The sequence below is a fragment of the Vanrija albida genome, assembly GCF_041260175.1.
Source record: "Vanrija albida strain AlHP1 chromosome Unknown contig_7, whole genome shotgun sequence".
Taxonomy (NCBI): Eukaryota; Fungi; Basidiomycota; class Tremellomycetes; order Trichosporonales; family Trichosporonaceae; genus Vanrija; species Vanrija albida.
The window spans coordinates 1,034,267-1,054,165 of record NW_027191426.1 but is presented as its reverse complement, the minus strand read 5'-3'; the positions used below and the strand labels follow the sequence as shown (position 1 = coordinate 1,054,165).

Here is a 19,899-nt window from a genome sequence, read left to right as displayed (position 1 = left end):
CGGTTGGGTCAGTGGTGGGTCAGTTGGGTCAGTGGTGCGCCCAGACCCCCTATAAATGCTTACATACACAAGTCTCAGGTCTACTCCGCCCGCCCCGCCGCCTTTGCAGCACCCAGCACCTCCACGTCGATCCGCACAAACAGCGTCGAAAACAAGAACCGCGACCGCGTCTGGTCGTCGAGCGGCAGGTACCGGTACCCCCGCGGCGCGTCGGCCACGCTCCGCATCCACTGCGCTACGATCCCGCTCTGCCCCTTGGACTTGATCTCGAGGTGGAGAAACGTAAACGCCAGCGCCGACGGCTTGGCGCTAAACTCGAACGGCAGCACGTCGTCCCAGCGCCGGCTGAGCGCCTTGCCCGCCGCCACGCGCGTCTTGGCAGACTGCTCGCCGAGCGTCGCCTCGACGTACAGATCCGCGGCTGGTGCCAGGCGCTGCGCCGAGATCAGGCGCACAGACAGCCGGTACCGCTGGGCCTGCTCTGGGTGCTTGTGCCGCAGCGCCTGCGGCTTGAGCACGTAGCCGATGGGCGAGTGGAACATGGCGTGGTTGATGAGCGAGCCCCAGTCGAGTGTCTGGTAGTTGATGGCCACGAGCTGCGCCCCGGCAGCCCAGTATGGCTGTGGGTCAAAGTTGGACGATCCGAGCCGTACGCCCTTGGGGTACACCCGCGTCATGTGGGTAAAGTTGTGCTTGATCCAGTCCACCTCGGAGCCTTCCTTGATGATGCGGTTGGCAGTCCGTTCCGACACGGAGAAGATGTGGTGGTAGTCGTATGTGACGAGCTTGGAGAAGCCAGCATAGCGCACGCCAGTCGTGTACACGGGCAGCCCGGCCAGGTGCTTTGACATGGGCGCAACGGCCTTGGGTGCTTTCTCGCCGGGCGATGACCCGATCGACAGTCTGCGAGCAATGCGGCGGCCGAGCGAGGACGAGTGCGACGACGACTCGGACTCGGTCGTCGAGTCGGTGGTGGAATCGCGCGACGTCGTTGTCGGTGGCGAGATGCTCAAGTGCGTCGACGTGCGAGCCACAGCCGGCGTCTTTGGCGCCTTTGCCTTGATGAGAATACGCCCTCTGAGGGCTTCTGGGCTTGGGATGCCTTCGACGTCAGACAGCTGGTCCTTGACTAGCAGATCGCCAAACACGTCGATAATCGTAAGAGCGAGCTTGTCCTGCTGCTGCACGTCGCAGCGAACCTCGAGCGAGATGATGACGGGGTACGGCGACGACACGAACGCGTACTTCTTGATCGCGACGCAGACATCGCGGACGGGCACGCTCGACGTCAGCGTCTTGCCGTGGTACACAACCGGCCCGTTGTCGCCGTTATGAATGTCAACTGTGGCTGTCAGCATGGACGTGCACCGTGACTGCCCGGCTACTCACTCTCGACACACCGGCACCCTGCGAGCAACACACGCACATATCCCTCGACCGTGCTCGCCCCGCGCCACTGCTCGGCAACGAGGTACGTGTTGTGGCTCGACGCGATAAAGTACTCTGGTAGCGGGCGCGTCATGTCCTGCACCTCCTTTGCGACATTATCAGGCGACGCAAGGAACGTGGCGAGGGATGTTGCCGACCACGTGCCGTCGTCTTCGGCATACCGGTCAAACACCTCGTTGACCCTTCTGCTGTCGAGATTGTGCTCCTTCTGCACCGTGTGCAGGAACGAGCCCACCTGGCCGGCGTTCAGCGGTCCCCCAAGCACACGATACAGGTCGTCGAGCTCGGGGCGGATCTGCAGGTCCCGAACGAGCTGGTGCACGGCAGTGATGTCCAGTGGCTGGGGCGGTGAGCTCGGGCCGTCGTTCGGAACGCGACCTACCTCGTACTTTGCCATGGTCTCTGCGTCGGTAGGCAGGCCGAGCTGGGCGCATATCCTCGCTGCCGTGTTCTGGTCCACGCGTGTCGTGTTGGCCGGCCACAGCTGGCGGATGAGCAGCAGGTCGTGATCGGACGCCGAGTCCGGGGCGCCCTTCAAAGGCGGGGCAGAAGCCACCGATGCGGCTGACGAGACGCCCTCGTCAGACGCAGGGGGCGAGCCGCCGCTCGCTTCAGCCGTGACGCCGGGCACGACGTGGTCGCTCGCGGCGCTGACGAGCGAGCGGAGCGCCTTGACAAACGCGGCGTACACGTCGTCGGTGTGCGCGATAAAGTGGACGACCTTCCACTGCCCGCTTCTGACATAGACGATGGTGAGCCAGCGGCGCGAGTCGTGCTGCTCTGTCGGCGACTGGCCGAGGCGGAGCTCGCGGATCGACTTGATCTCGACTGGTGTGGGTGTGAGCGGGAGCGGCGTGGGGCAAGATCGGCGGGCCGCAAACAGCGCCAGTGGTTCACACAGCACCACCACCGCCGCACTCACCCTTGCCGCCCTTCAAACTGGGCCAGGTGATGGTGCTCGGCGCGAGCTGGACGATGACCGGCTTGATCTTCTTGCTCGACACCTTGAGCATGGGCACGCCGGCCGCAAGCAGCGGGGGGAGGGACGTCGACGTCGACGATGTAGGCATGGCGCTCGGTATAGGAGAGAGAGTGGACGGCGCCGAGCTCATGGTCGGGGTGGTGGGCGTGCGCACGGGCGAGTCGGTGCCAGCAGAAATGGGCGGGTACGAGCCTGCGCGGAGCGGGGGCGGGGGCTGGGCGCGCGTCGCGGGCGTGGGCGCGGTCAGCAGGCTGGGCGGGGAGATGGCGGCTGGGCGCGCAGAGCCGGTCGACGACGAGCGCGCGCGTGGCGCGGCTGCTGTGGCTGTTGCCGTTGCTGTGGCCGTTGCCGTCGCTGTCGCACCGCTAGCGGCGCCCAGAGGCGGAGGCGGTGCCGGCGTCTCCTGGCGCACCAGCTCTGGGCGCACTACCCCGGCCGGAGTGGGGCTCGGGGCGGCGACGACCATGGGCGGCGGCGGCGGCGGGTCTGGTATTCTCGGAATGGTGATGGTGTGGGCGGGGGCGAGCGAGGCGAGCAAGGGCGATGAAGAGTGCGCAACCCGTCAAACGTGTGTTGACCGACTGCGGACAGAGCGAGCGAACGACGGACGGCTCGTGACGCGCCGCGCCGCCGGACCTGAATCAAACGTCACCCAAAAACAACGGGTGGAGGTCCTGCCCACCCCCACCCCACCACCCACCACACCTTATCATCCATCACACGTTGCGATAACACACGATGCATGTCACTGTCATGGCCGCCGCCGCCGCCGTCGTCGTCTACAAACCGCCGCGCCGCGCTCCAATCAAGCCGCACACGGCCCAAGTACATAACGAGATTAAAAAACTATAAACCCTTCGATCCAATCGTCACTCTAATAGGGGCTGTGGACAATCGCACTATGAGAGTCCTTCAACTTTCGCACCGGCGTCGAGATGGCTGCTCTAGGCGCCAATGATTCACGAGTGGGCTAATCACGCGTTAGTCGCCACCCACGCACTCCCACACCCCCACTCACCTTGGCAAGATCCTTCTTGTTCGCCATCAGCACATTGTGCTCGAGCGCGACAATCATGTTCTTGTCGGTGCCGTACTTGAAGTTGTCGGCGACAACGCGCGAGTCGTACTTCTTGATCTGGTAGTCGTCCGTGCGGCCCTGCTTGAGGCGACGGAAGTTCCAGATAATGACGTACTTGCCGGTCGATGTGACAATCGTCTTCTCAGCCTCACTGACACCAGTGTTGAAGCGTGCCGGCGTAAACGACACTGGGTCCTCCATGTAGGCCAAGTGCTCGGGCTTGAGCTGCAGACGGCGAGGGATGGGCTTGCTGTCCGCGGGGAAGCTACGGTCAAACCCATACGAGCCCTTGTAGCGTCCGTCTCCGATAAGGGTGTCGATAAGGAGGAGGTATGTCTTGCAGGTGGCCACAAGCCATCGTCCATCGGCCGACACATCGACACCAATGATGGGGTCACCAAGAGCGGGCAGTGCAGTCTTGGCATTCTTTCCAATCGTGTCAAACAGGCGAATGTCACCCTTGTTGCTCGCCACTGCCAGCTTGCCGGACTCGGTGGTCACAGCCGCAGAGAAGTCGTTCTTGCCGGCGTACTGCTTGAACTGGCTGTCAACCAGCTTGTTGCCCTGGACACGCGGGTCGATGCGGAAGATGCCGTTGTGGGAGTGACCAATGAGGGTTTGCTGAGGGTTCATCTGGGCGTACTTGGAGCTGCTTGTCAGCTGACGTTCGGCCATCCAAGACTTACTCTGGGATAATGTTGTCCACGTTCACAGTGTCCGAGACCTTCCACTCGTCGACAATCTTGCCATACTCAAGGTCCATGCGGAACACCGAGTTCTTGTTTCCAGGGTCAAGTAAGAGCATGTCGGCGTCTTGGTTGTGGAGCATGATCTTCTTGGGTGCAAAGTTCTTGCCGTCCATGTCCTTGACGCGGTCAATGGCGGTTCTAAACTTGACCTTGTCGCGGTCGTGGGCAAACACGCCAATCATGTTGCCACGCTGGACAAAGGACATGTCGTTCTTGTAACCGACAGCAAGCTGCTCGTTCTTGGAGCCCTTGAAGAAGGCGTCGTCCGAGTCGCTCGAGTACTCCTCGTCGGTCTCGGCCTCCGAGTCCGGCTCAGGTGCCTGCTCCTCCTCCTCTTCCTCCTCCTGCTCCTCCTCGGCATCTTCTGGCTCAGCCATCTCGACATCGTCGTCGTTGTAGGCGTCCTGGATGTATCGCTGCTCGACAGCCTGAGCCTTGGCGTAGCTCGTCTGGTTCTTGTTCTCCCACATGTAGATGGTGAACTTGTCCTTCCACTCGCTGAAGACCGACTCGTCGAATCGCAAGCACCAGGTCATGCCGGGAAGACCCTCAGTCTCACGGAAGGTGAACATGAAGGCGTGGTTGGCCATGTCGAAACGGGGGTTCATGTCCGAGTCGATGGGGATCGAGATGAACGGGGTGCCGTCCTTGCGGACAATGATCCAGGCTGGTGGTTAGTGGACTGTTGTCACCTGACACCTACTGTCAAAGTCGCCGTTCGAGGCCAGATCGGCGTCGACATCCTTCTCCTGAATGACGAAAACGTCCGCCTCGGTGTCGAACAGGTAGAGTTCGCCCTTGGCGCTGTGAAGTACGGGGACGTCCTTGAAGGGGTCCTCATGCTCCGGGGCCTCCTCCGCATCGGCTGCCTTCTCGATAACAGGCTGCGCTCGCTCAGACTGCTCAGGCTCCTGGTACTTGAGAGCCTCAAGCTCAGCTTCAGAGGCACCCTCATGAGAGCGGTGGTACTTCTGATATCGTCAGTTTTGCTCATATCAGGTCACCCACCCTCTCGTAGATGCAGCGCAACAGGGTGAGCTCGAAGAGCTTGCTGGTAGGTGCTCCAACGGCCTTGTTGCACACAAACTCCCAAAGGTCGCCCTCGTCGCCGCTCAGATCACGCCACGAGAAGGTCGACTCGCCGTCCACCGATCCGAAGCGGAAGGAGAGAGCCTGGTCGATAAGGAAGACGCGCTCGTCGTCGGCTGAGAGGATGATCAGTGTGTGCTTTGAAGGAGTAGCCCAGGAACAGGCGTAACGGCAGTGCGACTCACTCTCAGCGTCCTCTTCGAGGAGCTGCTCCTCGCCTTCCTCGTATGCACGGGTCACGACGAGCTGGTACTGGAACTCGACCCCGGTGCGGCGGATGGTGGCGACGGCGTCCTTGAAGCTGTGAGAAATGTCAGCTCGAGAACCCCGGGTCATGCGGGCCGGGTTTCAGTGGCTCGCAAAAGTGTCACGCACATGCACTCTCTGGAACCCTTAATGCTGTCGGGGCGAACGAGGTAGAGCTGGCCAGCGGGGATCTGGATGAGCTCGGGGTTGGCAGTGTTGCCTGGGGACCGGGTCAGTGATGGTGATGGGCGCGACGTGTCCGGTGAGGTCTACATACCCCACATCTGCCCAAAGACTGCGCGGTTGGTGTCAACAAAATTCAGAGCGAGGAAGGCCAGAGATATGGCTTGTACTTACGGGACTTGAGGACAAACATTGTATACTTTGCCTCTTGATCGTTTGCCTGATGCTGTAGTGCGCTTTGTTTAAAGAGGGACGATGGTGTGGTCGAGTTGGGCGATGTGATGACGGCAAAGTGCGCGAAGAAGAGGGAGGGAGGGGTGTGGATGAAGTAGTTGTGGTGTGGTCTGGGTGGCCAGTGGTGGTGCAGCAGCGCAGCAGTGGTGGTGGTGCACGCGCAGTGGCGGTGGCAAAAAGCAACAACAACCGCGCACTCTCTTGCTGCATGCCGTGCGGGGCTAACCTTGGGCCGGAGTGGAGACATTTGATTCCGCTTTAAATGACGTGGACTCGAGTCATCCACTGGCTTATCACACTCGTCAATGACGCCTGCCCTTGCTGTGAACGCGCGTTGTCGCCTTGGTGGATGAGCAACCACACAACTCGACCAGCTTCCATCAGTCTACTACTCTCTCAACACTCTCTACAACACAACCATGGTGAGCAGACAGAAATCACCACAGTCGCCGTCACTAACACCTCGTAGGGAAACACCCCATCCAGTGGCAAGGGCCAAGGCGGCGGTGGAAAGGATGACAAGAAGGCAAGTCGTCTTCCCCGGCCTCCACAGGCTCGACAACTGACGGAACGTAGAAGCAGGCGCCCAAGTGGGAGCCCCCTGTCCCCACTCGTGTCGGCAAGAAGAAGAGGCGTGGACCCGACGCGGCTACCCGTCTGCCAGCAGTCTACCCAACGACTCGCTGCAAGCTCAAGATGCTCAAGATGGAGCGCATCAAGGACTACCTGTTGATGGAGGAGGAGTTTGTGGCCAGCCAGGCGACCAGCGCGGGCGAGGACCGCACAGCAGCCGACCGCACGCGTGTGGACGAGCTTCGCGGCGCCCCCATGGGTGTTGGCTCGCTCGAGGAGATTATCGACGACGACCACGCGATTGTGTCGAGCGGCAACGGACCCGAGTACTACGTTGGCATCATGTCGTTTGTCGACAAGGACCTTCTCGAGCCCGGCTGCTCGGTTCTTCTTCACCACAAGACGCACGCTATTGTCGGTGTGCTCGCGGACGACACGGACCCGATGGTCTCGGTGATGAAGCTCGACAAGGCGCCGACCGAGTCGTACGCCGACATTGGTGGTCTCGAGTCGCAGATTCAGGAGATCAAGGAGTCGGTCGAGCTGCCCCTCACCCACCCAGAACTGTACGAGGAGATGGGTATCCGCCCTCCCAAGGGTGTCATTCTCTACGGTGTGCCTGGTACAGGAAAGACGCTGCTCGCCAAGGCCGTCGCCAACCAGACGTCTGCCACCTTCCTGCGTATCGTCGGCTCGGAGCTTATCCAGAAGTACCTTGGTGACGGTCCCAAGCTTGTCCGCGAGCTTTTCCGCGTCGCCGAGGAGCACGCTCCTAGTATCGTCTTTATCGACGAAATCGACGCTGTTGGTACCAAGCGTTACGACTCGACCTCGGGCGGCGAGCGTGAGATTCAGCGAACCATGCTGGAGCTGCTTAACCAGCTCGACGGTTTCGACGAGCGTGGTGATGTCAAGGTCATCATGGCGACGAACCGAGTGAGTGTGGCGTGGCGGGGGTTGTGTGCGTAGACTGACACGCCCAGATTGAGTCGCTCGACCCCGCTCTCATCCGTCCTGGTCGTATCGACCGTAAGATTGGTGAGTCTGGTGTTTCTGCCCAAACGCCGTCCCCTAACCCCTCGCAGAGTTCCCTCTCCCCGACACCAAGACGAAGCGTCACATCTTCAAGCTGCACACGTCACGCATGTCGCTCGCCGACGATGTGGACCTCGAGGAGCTGGTCATGACCAAGGACGACCTGTCTGGCGCCGACATCAAGGCGGTGTGCACGGAGGCTGGTCTGCTGGCGCTGCGCGAGCGCCGCATGCGCGTGACCAAGGCCGACTTTACGACTGCGCGCGAGAAGGTGCTGTACAGGAAGGACGAGAACACTGTGAGTGGGGTGGGGCGGGGGGTTGCATGGGGCGTGAAGCTGACTTGGAACCCAGCCTGCTGGATTGTATCTGTAAGGAGTGGAATAGAGAGAGCATGCATGGAGTCTGTAGTCTGGGGGGGGGGGGGGGCGAGGGGGGGGGGGCGAGGGGGGGGGGGGCGGGGGGGGGGGGGGGGGCGAGGGGGGGGGTGGGCGCGGTTGGGGCGAGTCGTCGTGGATGTGGGACGTCGCACGAGCAGTGGACGCAGTGACTGTGAAATGGCTGTCAGCACGCCCCACGGGGAAGCCACGTTGCCTGCCCGAGTAAGCTGGGCGGCGGCGCGGCAGGGTGGCGCGATGTGGATCGGGCGGCGGGCGGTGCGATTACAACGGTCGACGTTGTCCATCTCGCGTTGCAACAACACCATACACCATGTTCGGACGGAACAACACGCAGGCGCAGACGTCGAGCGCGGTGAGGCGGTACGTAGGGTGCTGATGCGACTCCGGCCCCCAGCTCACGCCCCCAGCCTCATGAAGGAGTACATGGACCTCACGGCCGACCCGATCAACGACATGCTCACGGCCGGCCCGGTGTCCGAGGACAACATGCTGGAGTGGGAGGCGCTGATCCAGGGGCCTGAGGGCACGCCGTATGTGAGTGCTCCGAGCCGCGGTGCCAGCCGCGGCGAGGCGAGCGACGAGCACCGACTAACACGCCCGCAGGAAGGCGGCATCTTCGCAGCCAAGCTCCTCTTCGTACGCGCCCCCTCCCCAACCCGCTGACCCCAGCCGTCAGACTACCCGCACTACCCCTTCAAGATGGTCTTCGACCCCCCTCTCCTGCACCCGAACAGTGCGCCGCGCGCCGCCCGTGAGCCCGCTGACACCAGTCTACCCCAACGGCACGGTGTGCATCTCCATCCTCCACCCGCCGGGCGACGACCCGCTGCGGTACGAGTCGGCGTCGGAGCGCTGGTCGCCCATCCAGGGCGTGCGCAGCGTCCTCCTGTCCGTGCTGAGCATGCTCGCCGAGCCGAACATCGAGTCGGGCGCCGACGTCGAGGTGCGTCGCGTGGGCCGGGCAGGCGCTGACGGCAGTGCTGCAAGCTGTACCGCGATAACCGGGCCGAGTTTGAGCGCCGCGTGCGCGCCCAGGTCCGCGGCCTGCTCGGTATCGACGAGGACGAGGAGGCTGGGGCTGAGGCGGGCGGGGCGGCGGCGGGCGAGACGAGCGGCGCGTCGGCCTCGGCCTCGGCCTCGGCCACAGCAGAGGCTTCGGCTTCAGCGTCCGCGGCGCCCGCATCCTGATCCGCCGACACCACCTGTTGTACACGTACACGCACTCGCACACGCCATGCACACGCCTCACTATGCACCCCACACTCCCCACTATGCACCCCAGCCACTAGCACGTTAACATTTCGGGTATCTAGACAACGACGACAACGACCATCTGCAATCCCCCCCCCCACCCCACCCCACCCCACCCCCTAGATGTCCGACTCCTGGTGGTAGCCCGCACGGCGCATCTCGCCCAGCCGCCGGCGCGCAGCACCCAGGTCCTTCTCCAGCTTGAGAATCTCGACCTGCTGCTCCATCTCGCGCACCTTGAACTCGTGCGTCGCCATCGACTTGTAGTCGACATCGTCCTCCTCCGTCTTCTGGTTCGAGATGATCTTGACCTGCTTGACGAGCGCCTTGCACGCGTCCGTGACCGCCTTGGCAGCCACCTCAAGGCGCTGCTGCGTCTTGGACATGAGCGATGCCTTGACACGCGACGCTGCGACGAGCTGCGCAGTCGCAGCAGACACCTCGTTCGACGCGACAATGAGCTGCTCGAGCGAGTGTGTGCCGTTGATCACACCGTCCGCGCTCTCAATTAGCAACTTGGTAGCGTAGGCCACGGCCTTGGCAGCAGAGATGAGACCCTCAGTCCAGCGGTGGTGGCGCTTGTAGAAGGCCTGGGTAGAGCCGCCGCCCTTGCCCTCGCGCACAATCTCCTCTTGACTCTCAGTGGCAGCCTGGATGAGGCGGCCGATGGCGTTGGTGATGGCCAACGCGGCCTCGAGGATCGTGTCGTGCACCTTGACGTCGATCGCGCTGAAGCGGTCGTCCTTGGGTCGGCTCATCAGCGACTGGAGACGGCGCGTGGCGTCCTCAATGGCGCGCGCAGCCGAGTCCATCTCGTTGGCAACAAGGTCGCCGAGGTCGCCGTTGGCATTGATCGACGTCTTGGTCTTCGGCATGACCGTCTCGATAGTCTCCGAGAGCTTGGCGAGCGCGTTGCGGGTCTCGGCGTTGTTGCGCAGCGCAATCTCGTCCTTGTTCCCACTAGCCGTGAGCTTGTACGACTGGAGGTTGAGGAAGAAGCGTTGTCCAACGTCACCAGACGTCTTGGCAAAGCGGACAATCTTGTCAGCAGCCTCGTCCGTCTCGGTGAGGCGGGTGATGCCCTTGGAGGCGAGGATGGTCTCGGACAGCGACTGGGCAAGCTCGTTGGCGGTACGGATAACGTCGACGTAGCTACCACCCGACTTGCGGCCGAGGTAGAGGTTGAACGTGGTCGCAAACTCGGTCGCGTTCGACATGCTCTTCTCAATGAGCGACTGGGTGTAGGCGGGGGTGGCAGTGTTGTTTCCGCTGGATGTTGGCGCCTCGAGCTCGTAGATCGAGTCGTCGACCTTCTGGACACAGGCTTGAAGAATCGAGTCGATGATGGCGTTGAGCTCCTTACGGTGGTCGAGGATGAGGGTGTCGAGCTGGGCGTTGAAGGTGCCTTCGGCCTCGGTCTGGGTCTGACCGTGCTCGGCAGACTCCTTGACGAGCAGGTCCATGGCCTCCTGCATCGCCTCGAGCTCCTGCTGCGTCTCCTCCTTGCTGCGCTCAATCTCGCCGTCACGCTCGTCAATCTTGGACAGGAGCTCGTCGATCTGGAGCTGCTTTGACTGATGGGTTAGCACCAAGCTCTTTCAAGAACACCCACCCTCAGGGAGTCCTCAAGCTCGGTGAGCTGACGGTTGTACTTGCTCATAACGTGCGACACCTCGCTGCTCTTGTTGCGCGAAGCATCCTCTGCACGCTCGTTGGCAAAGTTGAGGTCGCGCTTGACACGGTCAATCTCCTCCTTGTGGCTCGACTTGATGCGGTCGAGGTCGTAGCGAGCACGGTCGCGCTCGCGGATCATGTCGGCAAGCTCGAGGTTCTTTGTCTTGACGTCGCGCTCCATGCGCTCCATCTTGTCAATCGCCTCCTGGGCCGAGCCCGCCTTGAGCTGGTAGCCCTTGGACTTGTTGAGCAGGTCGAGGTGCTCGGTACGAAGGTGCGAGTAGAGCTTGGCGAGGGCCTCATACTTGTTCTTCCAGACCTCGATTTGTCGCTGCAGCTGGGCAATGAGCTCGTCCTTGCCGTTCATCTGAGCGCCGACGTTGGCGCCAATGACGGCGAGCTCGTTCTCCAGAGACTTGACACGGCGGTCGTACTGCTCGAGCAGCATCTGGTCGCGCTCAAACTGGCCGCGCATGGCCAGGATCTCCTGCTCCATCTGCTGGGTCTGGCCCTGGTTGGCCTGCTGCCACTGCTGGTTCATCTGGTCGCGGAGCAGCTGCTCCTGGGCCAGGCGCTGGCGCTCCTCCTGCTGGCGCAGCATCTCGGCGTGCTCGGCCTCCTGGCGGGTCTTCTCTTCCTGCTGGCGGCGTTCCTCGGCCTCGCGCTGGGATACGAGAGCCTTCTGCTTGCGCTCATACTCCTCGAGCATGCGGCGCTGCTCCTCAATCTCGCCCTGGGTTGGGTTTGGCGAGTCTGAGCGAGGGGGTGGCGTCGCCTTCTTGGGAGGAGGCGCGGCCCTGGGTCGTTCAGGAAGGTCGGGCGCGTCTCCACCACTGTCGAGGAGATTGGGAGGTTCCTGTCCAAGCTTGGGGACGTTGATCAGACCGGTGAGGTACTTGAGGTTGGAGCACTCGTAGTAGAAGCGGCGGAGGTTGTAGTGCTGCGTGTTGTAGCGCTCGCGCAGAGGGAGGAGGACGTCCATGGCGTCGCCAGTGCGGCGGTGCATGGCGCGGAGCATCGACGTGATGAACTTGTAGATGCCGAACGACTCCTTGACCAGCGGGACCAGCGCCGAGATGCGGCACTCGTTGTTGTTGGCGCCGCGGAAGTGGGAGAAGATGAGCTTCTGGAAGGAGTCGATCTGGTCCTGCAGCGCCATGAGGTCCGAGATAGTCTCGTAGCTGTCTGTCAGCGCTGTCCTCGAGCGACCACTCACCCCTCGTTCGGGTCGTCAATGTTCTTGAGCGAAATGTACTCCTCGTATTCGAACAGGCCGTTGAACTCGGGGTGGTGGCGGTGGAAGCGGAGCTTGGCGAGGAGGAAGGATGTGTAGGCGCGGATGAGCGATCCGTAGCCCTTTGCTCCGTCGCCGCCGACGGTGCGTCCACAAGTCTCGAGCCATCCCGTCTGGGCGAGCGCCTCCTTGAGGGTCTGGCGAGGTCAGCGGCTGCGTTGCCATGGGGCGTGCGGCACGCATCCCACTCACGACAGGGTGGCCCTCCTGGAGCAGCTTGTGAACGAGGATCAGCGCCTTGAACGTCTGCACCTCGTCCGCGAGGATGGGCTGGGTGCGCAGGCCGTTCCACACCGACAAGGACGAGTGGTAGTCCCATGTGTAGACGATGCACTCTGTGGGGTCATGTCAGCGATGCGAGTTGTGGCCCCGGTGCGAGTGCGAGTGGCATGACGGCGTCGCTCACTCGCCCGGGGGCGATGAATCAACATACTGCGGACATGCTTCTGCTCTGGTCCGTGTCAGCTCGGCCGCGTGCACTGGACCCACTGGGAGCCGTCTCCTCTGGACTTGTGGCCTTCTTGATGTTGTTTGTGAGCTCGGTCTCGGTCTTGTCCTTGTCGACTGGGCGGGTCGGCTGGTGGGTCGGCTGCCGCGACGAGTATGGGCCATCGTCATAGTCGGGGCCGTTGTTGTAGCGGCCCATCCTGGACGACCTGGGGTGGGGGTGGGGGTGAGTGCTGTGCAAGCGAGGGGGGGGGGGGGGGGCGGGCGGCTTACATGATGGGATGGGTTGTGGGGGGGTGTCAAGTGTGAAGATGATGGGATGGGATGGGATGGGGGGTGTGTCGTGTCGTGTCGGCGTGCGGCGGTCGTGTCGTCGCTGCAACTGCTGCGCTGCGTGGGTGACGACAAAGGAGCAGACTGCGACGACGACGACGGTGCGGTGCGCCGAACCGACAAGGGAAGGCAATGACGTTGGTCGATAGCAGGGTTAGGCGTGGTAACGAGACACACGCCTAACAACAGCGTCCACTAGGCGCCCCCCACACCCCCGACCTCCACGCGTAAGTGGCTTCAGCGACCGTCCATCGTCATTGCCGTTGCACTGCACTACCCACCCACAACAAGCACAATGTCGTACGCGGCCGTCCCCTCGAATGACCACCAGATAATGTATGCTGCGCCATCGAGGATCCGCTAACCCCCCAGCCAGGCAGACGACGACGACCTCGACGACCTGTCGTTCGCGCCCAAGCCCGTGACCGAGGACGCGCCGCTGCCCGGCCCCTCCTCGGCGGCGGCGCGCGCGCCAGGCCTCGGCCAGTCAGGCGTGAGCGGGCGCATCGGGTCGACGCCGGCGTCGGAGCGCGTCACGGGCTGGGGCGGCGTGCGCATCGAGAAGCGCTTCACCGGCGAGTCTACCCTCGACGAGCCGGTCAGCGCGACCATCGTGCGTTGCACGCGCGGGGGCCAGCTAACACGCCAGATGCGCGACCTGCGCTCAATCTACCAAAAGCTCCTCCAGGTGCTCTACCCCCCAAAAGGCGGCCACTCGCAGGCTCTGAGGTGGGTGTGAAGCAAGGTACTAGCTCACCCACCAGGGACTGGGACCTCTGGGGTCCCCTCGTCATCTGCCTCTCCCTCGCCATCACCCTCTCCATCGACGTGAGTGTGTGGCCGGGCGCGGCTGACCTCCCAGTCTCCGCCAGAGCAGCACATGCAGGTCTTCTCCCTCGTCATCTCCCTCGTCACCGTCGGCTCGGTCGTCGTCACCTTCAACTCCAAGTTGTTAGGCGGCAAAGTGTGAGCTATCCCTCCGACACGCAGCTAACCCCCAGGTCATTCTTCCAGAGCCTCTGCGTCCTCGGATATGCCCTCGGTCCGCTACTCCTCGCGTCCATCGTCGCCCTCGTCCTCCACAAGCTCTATGTCAGAGTCCCAGTCGCCCTCATCTGCTGGGCTTGGAGTGTCTGGGGTAAGTCTACAACCATGTGACGCCGCTCACACCCCAGCCTCGATGAACTTCTTTAACGGCACAGGGTTGCCAGCAAACAGGGTATGGCTCGCAGTCTACCCCATATGCCTCTTCTTCTTCGTCCTCGCCTGGATGATCATGATCCAGTAGCGCGACGCGACGCGACGCCAGATGCATGCTGTGTTGACATTGGGTCTATGAGAGATGGGGAGTGGTACTATGGTGCATCCATGTCGACAAGAGGGGATGACGGCTTGCCAGCGGGGGCTGGGGCTGAGCCTGTTGCGCTCGAGGCTAGAGGCGTTTCAACGTCCTCAGCCGGAGCGCTCACCTCCTCGACGTCCATGGCGTCACTGGCAACGCGTCCAGAGACTGACGCAGTGTCCAGCGTATCCAGCGTGTCCAGAGTGTCGAGAGTGTCCGCCTGCGAGGCGTTCAAAGTCGGCGTATCTGTCTCGCTGTTGGCGACGTCCGCTGCGGACAGTAGTGGCGAGTCGTCGGGTGACGGCTCGTACACCGTGTCTGGTCTTGGACCATCGCGAGAATAGACCAAGAGGCAAGGACCGCCGTCGGTGAACAAGCCGGTGGTGTCGTTCTTGATGGCCTCCAAGCTGGACATGGTCGCCTCGTAGTCTTGGACCTTCCACCACACGCCATTGTTCTTGACGTAGGTGTAGAGGTGCCGTCCGGGGTTGGTGAAGCCGTCATGCCACAATATTGCCCGGAGAGAGTACTAGGCATTAGCGATTGTAACAGAGCCAAGGCCTACCTTGTGCTGATTCTTCTCGGGGTCATCGGTGTTGAAGAGTCCACGCTTGGCCGCCTCCTCACGATCCTTGACTTGCGCGCGGAGAGCCTCAAGACGTGCCTTCATGACATCGGAGATGCGCTCCAGCTGGAGGTGTCAGGCCTGCTCGAATGTTAGGTACACACCTTTGCTGTCAGTTCGGCCCGAGAGGCGGCCTGAACGTCGTCAGATGATGGCGACGACTTTAGATGGCTGATCAACCTGAGGTGTGAGCACAAGAATGGGATAGCCACTCACGTCTTGATGGAATCCGGGACGGCGTTGCCCTGCGGAAAGTCAGCACACCTCAGACCGATAGCCCCACCCTGAAGGAAGTCAAGTGTTCAATCTCCTCTTTCAGCCGCCTCAACTCGCCGAGCACGATACCCTGCTCGGCGCGGCACTGGGTAGCCCACAGTGCGTTTCGAGTGAGATAGCGATCTGCAGTCAGCACGGATATCGTTCTCAAACCCACCAAGCGTCACATGCTCGTCCCACTGCCATGGCGCGACTGCCAGCCCTGGTGTGCGTTTCAGGTTGACAAAGACGACATCTGCAAGATTGTCGATGCTCTGTCCTGGATTGGCAGACGACCAGACAATGCTAGCAAGCTGCTCGTGGATATTGGCAGGGCCGGACAGGTCTCGTTCAAAGTTGACGTGGAGAGCTCTGTGTGGCGCCTGGTTGAGCCGCGTACACAGCACCAGTTCTGGTTTGCGCAAGTAGTCGGCTAGCGAGCCATTTAGGTCGATGAGAGGCGGCCCGTTACGTGCCGCATCGGCCAAGATCTCGGCAATGGGGGGGAGCCACACATCTGGGGATCAGTGTCATCCTTACCCTGGCTAGGCGTACCAGAAATCTCATGCGTTGGTGGGAGGGAGTCGGTGTAAGCCCCCCACTTGCTGAGAATCGCCTCCACCTCGTTGTTGATGTCGACGTAGGTATCCTCGGTGGTCTCTTGCAGATGGAGGATGGCCTTGATTTGCCGGACGTCTTAAAGCGTTAGCCCGAGCTGTGAGAATCCGGCATACCAGGTCCATCATCGCTCCTCCCCCCAATAGCGGCAAACACGTCACGGATCTGGGGAACGGCGGCGAGGACTTGAAGGAGATAGGCGGCGTATGATGGCATCGAGGTAGTAATGTATACCGTTGGTCTTGGTGTGAGTACGAGACGCCCAGAGTAACTCACGCTCCATCTGCCCGCCTTGTCTGAGGAGGGTGGTCGTCATTACCAGCCGAGCCCACAGAGTGAAGGCTGGCCGACATCATAGACTCTTGGATGGCGCGCTGGATGTCCTCCTCCTCCTTGTTGGCCTGAGCGGTTGAAGCCTAGTAATCGTCAGCATTGGCGTCACCGTCACCGTCAAGGCTCACCGCCTGACTTGGCACAAGGGCCAGCTTGCCATCAAGATCGTCCTTGTTGCTAGGACCAAAGGCGAGCCGCTCGACCTCGTCGTCGTCGTTATCCAAGCGGCGCGGGGAAGGCGGGGGCGCCGACGCGCGCACGCTGCGCTCTCGCTCGGTGCGTTCGTCGGCGGCGCTCGGTGTTTGCTGGGACAGCTCGATGGCCTTGCGCAGGCTCTCTTCCTCGAGGTTGCTGTAGGGCTGCACTGCATTGCTCCGGAAGGGGTTCTTGCTCTGGAACGGGTTGTTGCTCTGCAGGATGGGGCGGGGAGGCGGCGCCGTGTACGACGTGGCCGGGTAGTCGTCGGTGAAGGGCGTGACGGTGACCGAGCCGTCGTCTGAGATGTCAGCGCGAGGAAGGCGCAGCTCGCCAGCTCGCCAGCCTTGCCACTTGGGCCGTTACTCACCCATCGCGGACGACGGCTCTGAATCGTAGTAGAGCGGGACATTTGACGCCGGCGACGGTGGTCTCCACTGCAGCAGGGTCAGCAATGATCCCAGTGACTCGCTTCCTGCCCCTAGTACTGTACTCACCGTCTCGCCTTCGCCAAATACCCAGTTGATGGCGGCGTCGACCGTCTGGTACCGGAGCGCGGCCTCGTGCGCGCGTGGCCCGTCGACGCCCATCTCGATGAGGGTGCTGCGCACCTGCTCGTTTGCCGACATGGCGGGCGGGGGGTGCGCTGGAAGGTGTAGATGGTAAAGGCGAGGAGTCTACGAAGTGAATGTTATCGTCGTCGTCTACGCGCGCCGCGCTGCATCATCGTCATTCATTGTTCAGTGACGTTGTGGCTACACGCGCCGTACTTGCATTTGCTCCCGCTCACACAACGAGATTTCGGCCACATCGAGGACGAGGTGCTCGACACGACAACGACGAGGTGCTCGACACGACAACGACGACGACCGCATCTACATCTCACACAACCCAACCCAACAACACCGCAATGTCCGTCGCAGGCCCCTCGACCAAGCCCGTACAGGCCTACTACTGCTCGGTGTGCTCCCTCCCGACCGAGTACTGCGAGTTTGGGCCCTCAGTGTCCAAGTGCAAGACGACGCTCGAGGAGGCCGACAAGGCCGAGTTTGAGCGTATCTGGGGCGCGGGTGGGTGTCTGTTGGGAGGGCTGATGCCTCTGCGGCGCGTAGGGCCACCGCTGACCCCCCGCAGGCGCGCTCGCCGCGCGTATCGGCACGCTGTCGGTGGAGAAGAACGAGAAGCTTGAGGCCGACGCGGCCAAGGCCGAGCAGAAGGCGGCCAGGAAGGCGGCCGCCGAGGCCAAGCTCAAGGAGTCGACAAAGGTGTGTGGCCTCGAGATTGGGCCCCGTTAGCCACACCCACTCACACCCCCAGATCATCATCAAGCGGGAAGAACGCACCAAGCGCAAGGTGCTCACGCACATCCAGGGCCTCGAGCTCTTTGGCGTCGACCTGAAAAAGGCGGCAAAGCTCTTCGCGTCCAAGTTTGCCACGGGCTCGAGTGTGAGCAAGAACCCGCAGGGGCAGGACGAGATTGTCGTGCAGGGCGACGTGGGAGACGAGGTGGTGAGTGGCGCATCGTCGCTTCGCGAGGGTTTGCCGCGCTGACACGCCACCCACAGGTCGAGATGCTCAAGCAGCAGGTCGGAGTGCTCAAGGGCGCGCCTGGAGACCAGGTCTCGCGCGTCGAGGCCAAGAAGAAGAAGGAGCCCGAGGCCGAGGCGTGAGGCCGTGTCCAGGTCTAACATATCCTAATAGACGTATCCTCTTGCATGAGAGCAGTTGTGCACCCGCCCACCCCGCTGGACGGTTCCCCTGCCGTGGCCTGCAGCTCACAACCGATGCATATTAAACAACTAATGCGTTTGATGTCTACTCAAGCCGCTCCTTCAACCCTGGTCGCCCTCTAGTTGACAATCTCCCAGCCGAGCTCCTTGCCCGCCCAGAAGGGAACGACCTCGATGCCCTCGGCACCGTCGAGGCGCGCGGGAACCTTGACGGCAGTGGCGGGGCGGCGGAGCTTGAGCTCGTCCCCGGCCTTTGCAGGGACCTTGTAGAAGGCACGTCCGTGCTCGGAAACGTAGCCGGCGAGGTTGTCGAGCGCGCCAAAGCTCTCGAGGAGCGTGGCGACGAGGGGGACGAGGTAGGGCGAGGTGTAGCAGCCGGCGGCGCACGAGTGGAGCTCGCCCTCGGCCGAGATTGACGGAGCCTTGGACGCGCTGGGGTGGGGGGCCGAGTCGGAGCCGAGGAAGAACTTGGGGTTGCCGCTCTTGATGGCGTCCTGGAGCGCCTTGCGGTCCTTGGGCTCCTTGGCGAGGGGCTTGCAGAAGTGGTGGGGCTGGGGGGCGACCGTGTCGATCGTGAGCCACAGGTGGTGAGCCGTGATGGTGGCCGCGACGTTGGCAGGGAGCGACTTGACGCAGTCGACGGCCTCGGACGTGGTGACGTGCTCGAGAACGATGCGGAGCTTGGGGAAGTCGGCGGCGAGCTTGCGCAGGTGCTCGAGGAAGTGCTTCTCGGCATTGAGGATGGAGATGTTCTGGGCGTCAGGAGGGTCAAGCTGTGTACGCACCTTCTCATCGTCCGAGGGCACCTCGCCGTGGAGGTTGAGGACGAGGCCCTCCTCCTCCATGGCCTTGAAGACGGGGTAGTAGACGCCGTAGTCTTCGATGCCGGAGGACGAGTTGGTCGTGACGCCGCGGGGGTACGACTTGACACCTGGGCGTGAGCATGCTGCCACGGCCGCCGCACTCACCGCTGATGCCGGCCTTGGCGGCCTTGCGGATCTCGTCGGGTGTGACCTCGGGGTGGAGGTAGAGGGTCATGAGGAACTCGGTGTTGGGGGCGATGCGCTCGAGGTCCTTCTTGTAGGCGAGGACGGCGTCGGTCTTGGTGAGGGGCGGGACGAGGTTGGGCTGGGGCAGGTGTCAGTCTGTGCGGTGGTCGGCGGCCTCGGCGTCGGCGTCAGGCGCTCGTGTCTTCCTCCTCTCCTCCTCGCCTCCTTCTTCCCCCTCCCTCGTCCCTCCCTCCCCTCGCTCCTCGCTCCTCGCTCCTCACGTTCCCCCCCCCCCACTCACCATGACATACGCCGTCCTAATCCCGCCCTGCGCAACATGCGGCGTGACGAGCTCGCTCATGGCGCCCTGGCGCACATGGACGTGGAAGCTGGCGTGAGCCTCTCCCGCACGGCAGACTCACTCAGCAGGCGAGGGGAGGGTGATCTGCGAGGGGGCAGACATGATTGTGCGTCGGGCGAGGGCTGCTGCTGGGGTCGAGAGGCGCGCGAGTCGCTGCATGAGATGGGAGAAGCAACGGGCCAACTTTTGTCGGCTGGTGGAGGGATGGGTTGCCGGGGTGCGGTGGGCGCCGGTGTGCGTCGGCGGGATCAAAGCCGCGTGGATGCCATGCTTACGCCACGCAGATGCCACGCAGCGCCGACACTCCGATCACTCGACTAGCTCGACTCTGACCCCGCCGAGGATTGTGCAACGCATGCCGTGTTGTTGATCACTGTCTCACAATAGCCTCCTCTCGCTTCCACCTAGCCCACCCCGCGGCCGCACGCCTATGT

The 19,899-nt window shown here is 62.6% G+C and overlaps 9 protein-coding genes across 9 annotated transcripts; 4 read left to right on the top strand and 5 right to left on the bottom strand.

The window, feature by feature from the left end:
- Nucleotides 1-80: 80 nt before the first annotated feature.
- Q8F55_008861 (uncharacterized protein) lies at nucleotides 81-2,897 on the bottom strand (the record flags this gene model as incomplete). Its single annotated transcript, XM_069357243.1, has 4 exons — nucleotides 81-1,342; nucleotides 1,390-1,789; nucleotides 1,832-2,277; nucleotides 2,372-2,897. The coding sequence occupies 4 exons, from the start codon at nucleotides 2,895-2,897 to the stop codon at nucleotides 81-83; spliced, it is 2,634 nt and encodes an 877-aa protein (XP_069205180.1).
- A 408-nt stretch (nucleotides 2,898-3,305) lies between these two features.
- Nucleotides 3,306-5,969, bottom strand: vid27 (Vacuolar import and degradation protein 27; the record flags this gene model as incomplete). Its single annotated transcript, XM_069357242.1, has 9 exons — nucleotides 3,306-3,401; nucleotides 3,450-4,158; nucleotides 4,196-4,925; nucleotides 4,962-5,229; nucleotides 5,267-5,463; nucleotides 5,533-5,648; nucleotides 5,723-5,813; nucleotides 5,871-5,888; nucleotides 5,951-5,969. 9 exons carry the CDS (start codon nucleotides 5,967-5,969, stop codon nucleotides 3,306-3,308), a joined length of 2,244 nt encoding a protein of 747 aa, XP_069205179.1.
- A 460-nt stretch (nucleotides 5,970-6,429) lies between these two features.
- RPT2 (ATPase of 26S proteasome regulatory subunit 4) lies at nucleotides 6,430-7,992 on the top strand (the record flags this gene model as incomplete). Its single annotated transcript, XM_069357241.1, has 6 exons — nucleotides 6,430-6,432; nucleotides 6,480-6,536; nucleotides 6,587-7,519; nucleotides 7,567-7,621; nucleotides 7,669-7,916; nucleotides 7,972-7,992. The coding sequence occupies 6 exons, from the start codon at nucleotides 6,430-6,432 to the stop codon at nucleotides 7,990-7,992; spliced, it is 1,317 nt and encodes a 438-aa protein (XP_069205178.1).
- A 336-nt stretch (nucleotides 7,993-8,328) lies between these two features.
- On the top strand, nucleotides 8,329-9,206 carry ubc7 (ubiquitin conjugating enzyme Ubc7/UbcP3; the record flags this gene model as incomplete). The annotated part of the gene is made up of 6 exons (XM_069357240.1): nucleotides 8,329-8,378; nucleotides 8,426-8,552; nucleotides 8,622-8,654; nucleotides 8,688-8,751; nucleotides 8,789-8,961; nucleotides 8,997-9,206. 6 exons carry the CDS (start codon nucleotides 8,329-8,331, stop codon nucleotides 9,204-9,206), a joined length of 657 nt encoding a protein of 218 aa, XP_069205177.1.
- Nucleotides 9,207-9,388: 182 nt separating this feature from the next.
- SLA2 (sla2 Src-like adaptor 2) lies at nucleotides 9,389-12,883 on the bottom strand (the record flags this gene model as incomplete). The annotated part of the gene is made up of 5 exons (XM_069357239.1): nucleotides 9,389-10,843; nucleotides 10,882-12,124; nucleotides 12,160-12,374; nucleotides 12,430-12,572; nucleotides 12,718-12,883. 5 exons carry the CDS (start codon nucleotides 12,881-12,883, stop codon nucleotides 9,389-9,391), a joined length of 3,222 nt encoding a protein of 1,073 aa, XP_069205176.1.
- A 429-nt stretch (nucleotides 12,884-13,312) lies between these two features.
- On the top strand, nucleotides 13,313-14,305 carry Q8F55_008856 (uncharacterized protein; the record flags this gene model as incomplete). Its single annotated transcript, XM_069357238.1, has 7 exons — nucleotides 13,313-13,353; nucleotides 13,390-13,630; nucleotides 13,667-13,746; nucleotides 13,782-13,845; nucleotides 13,880-13,983; nucleotides 14,019-14,155; nucleotides 14,193-14,305. 7 exons carry the CDS (start codon nucleotides 13,313-13,315, stop codon nucleotides 14,303-14,305), a joined length of 780 nt encoding a protein of 259 aa, XP_069205175.1.
- A 67-nt stretch (nucleotides 14,306-14,372) lies between these two features.
- Nucleotides 14,373-17,014, bottom strand: Q8F55_008855 (uncharacterized protein; the record flags this gene model as incomplete). Its single annotated transcript, XM_069357237.1, has 12 exons — nucleotides 14,373-14,888; nucleotides 14,925-15,050; nucleotides 15,089-15,164; nucleotides 15,201-15,229; nucleotides 15,268-15,383; nucleotides 15,418-15,756; nucleotides 15,795-15,935; nucleotides 15,974-16,098; nucleotides 16,134-16,273; nucleotides 16,319-16,686; nucleotides 16,756-16,822; nucleotides 16,883-17,014. The coding sequence occupies 12 exons, from the start codon at nucleotides 17,012-17,014 to the stop codon at nucleotides 14,373-14,375; spliced, it is 2,175 nt and encodes a 724-aa protein (XP_069205174.1).
- Nucleotides 17,015-17,295: 281 nt separating this feature from the next.
- Nucleotides 17,296-18,055, top strand: TMA22 (Translation machinery-associated protein 22; the record flags this gene model as incomplete). The annotated part of the gene is made up of 4 exons (XM_069357236.1): nucleotides 17,296-17,455; nucleotides 17,520-17,650; nucleotides 17,703-17,894; nucleotides 17,951-18,055. 4 exons carry the CDS (start codon nucleotides 17,296-17,298, stop codon nucleotides 18,053-18,055), a joined length of 588 nt encoding a protein of 195 aa, XP_069205173.1.
- Nucleotides 18,056-18,234: 179 nt separating this feature from the next.
- On the bottom strand, nucleotides 18,235-19,567 carry URA4 (dihydroorotase; the record flags this gene model as incomplete). The annotated part of the gene is made up of 4 exons (XM_069357235.1): nucleotides 18,235-19,046; nucleotides 19,084-19,243; nucleotides 19,406-19,493; nucleotides 19,527-19,567. The coding sequence occupies 4 exons, from the start codon at nucleotides 19,565-19,567 to the stop codon at nucleotides 18,235-18,237; spliced, it is 1,101 nt and encodes a 366-aa protein (XP_069205172.1).
- Nucleotides 19,568-19,899: the final 332 nt, after the last annotated feature.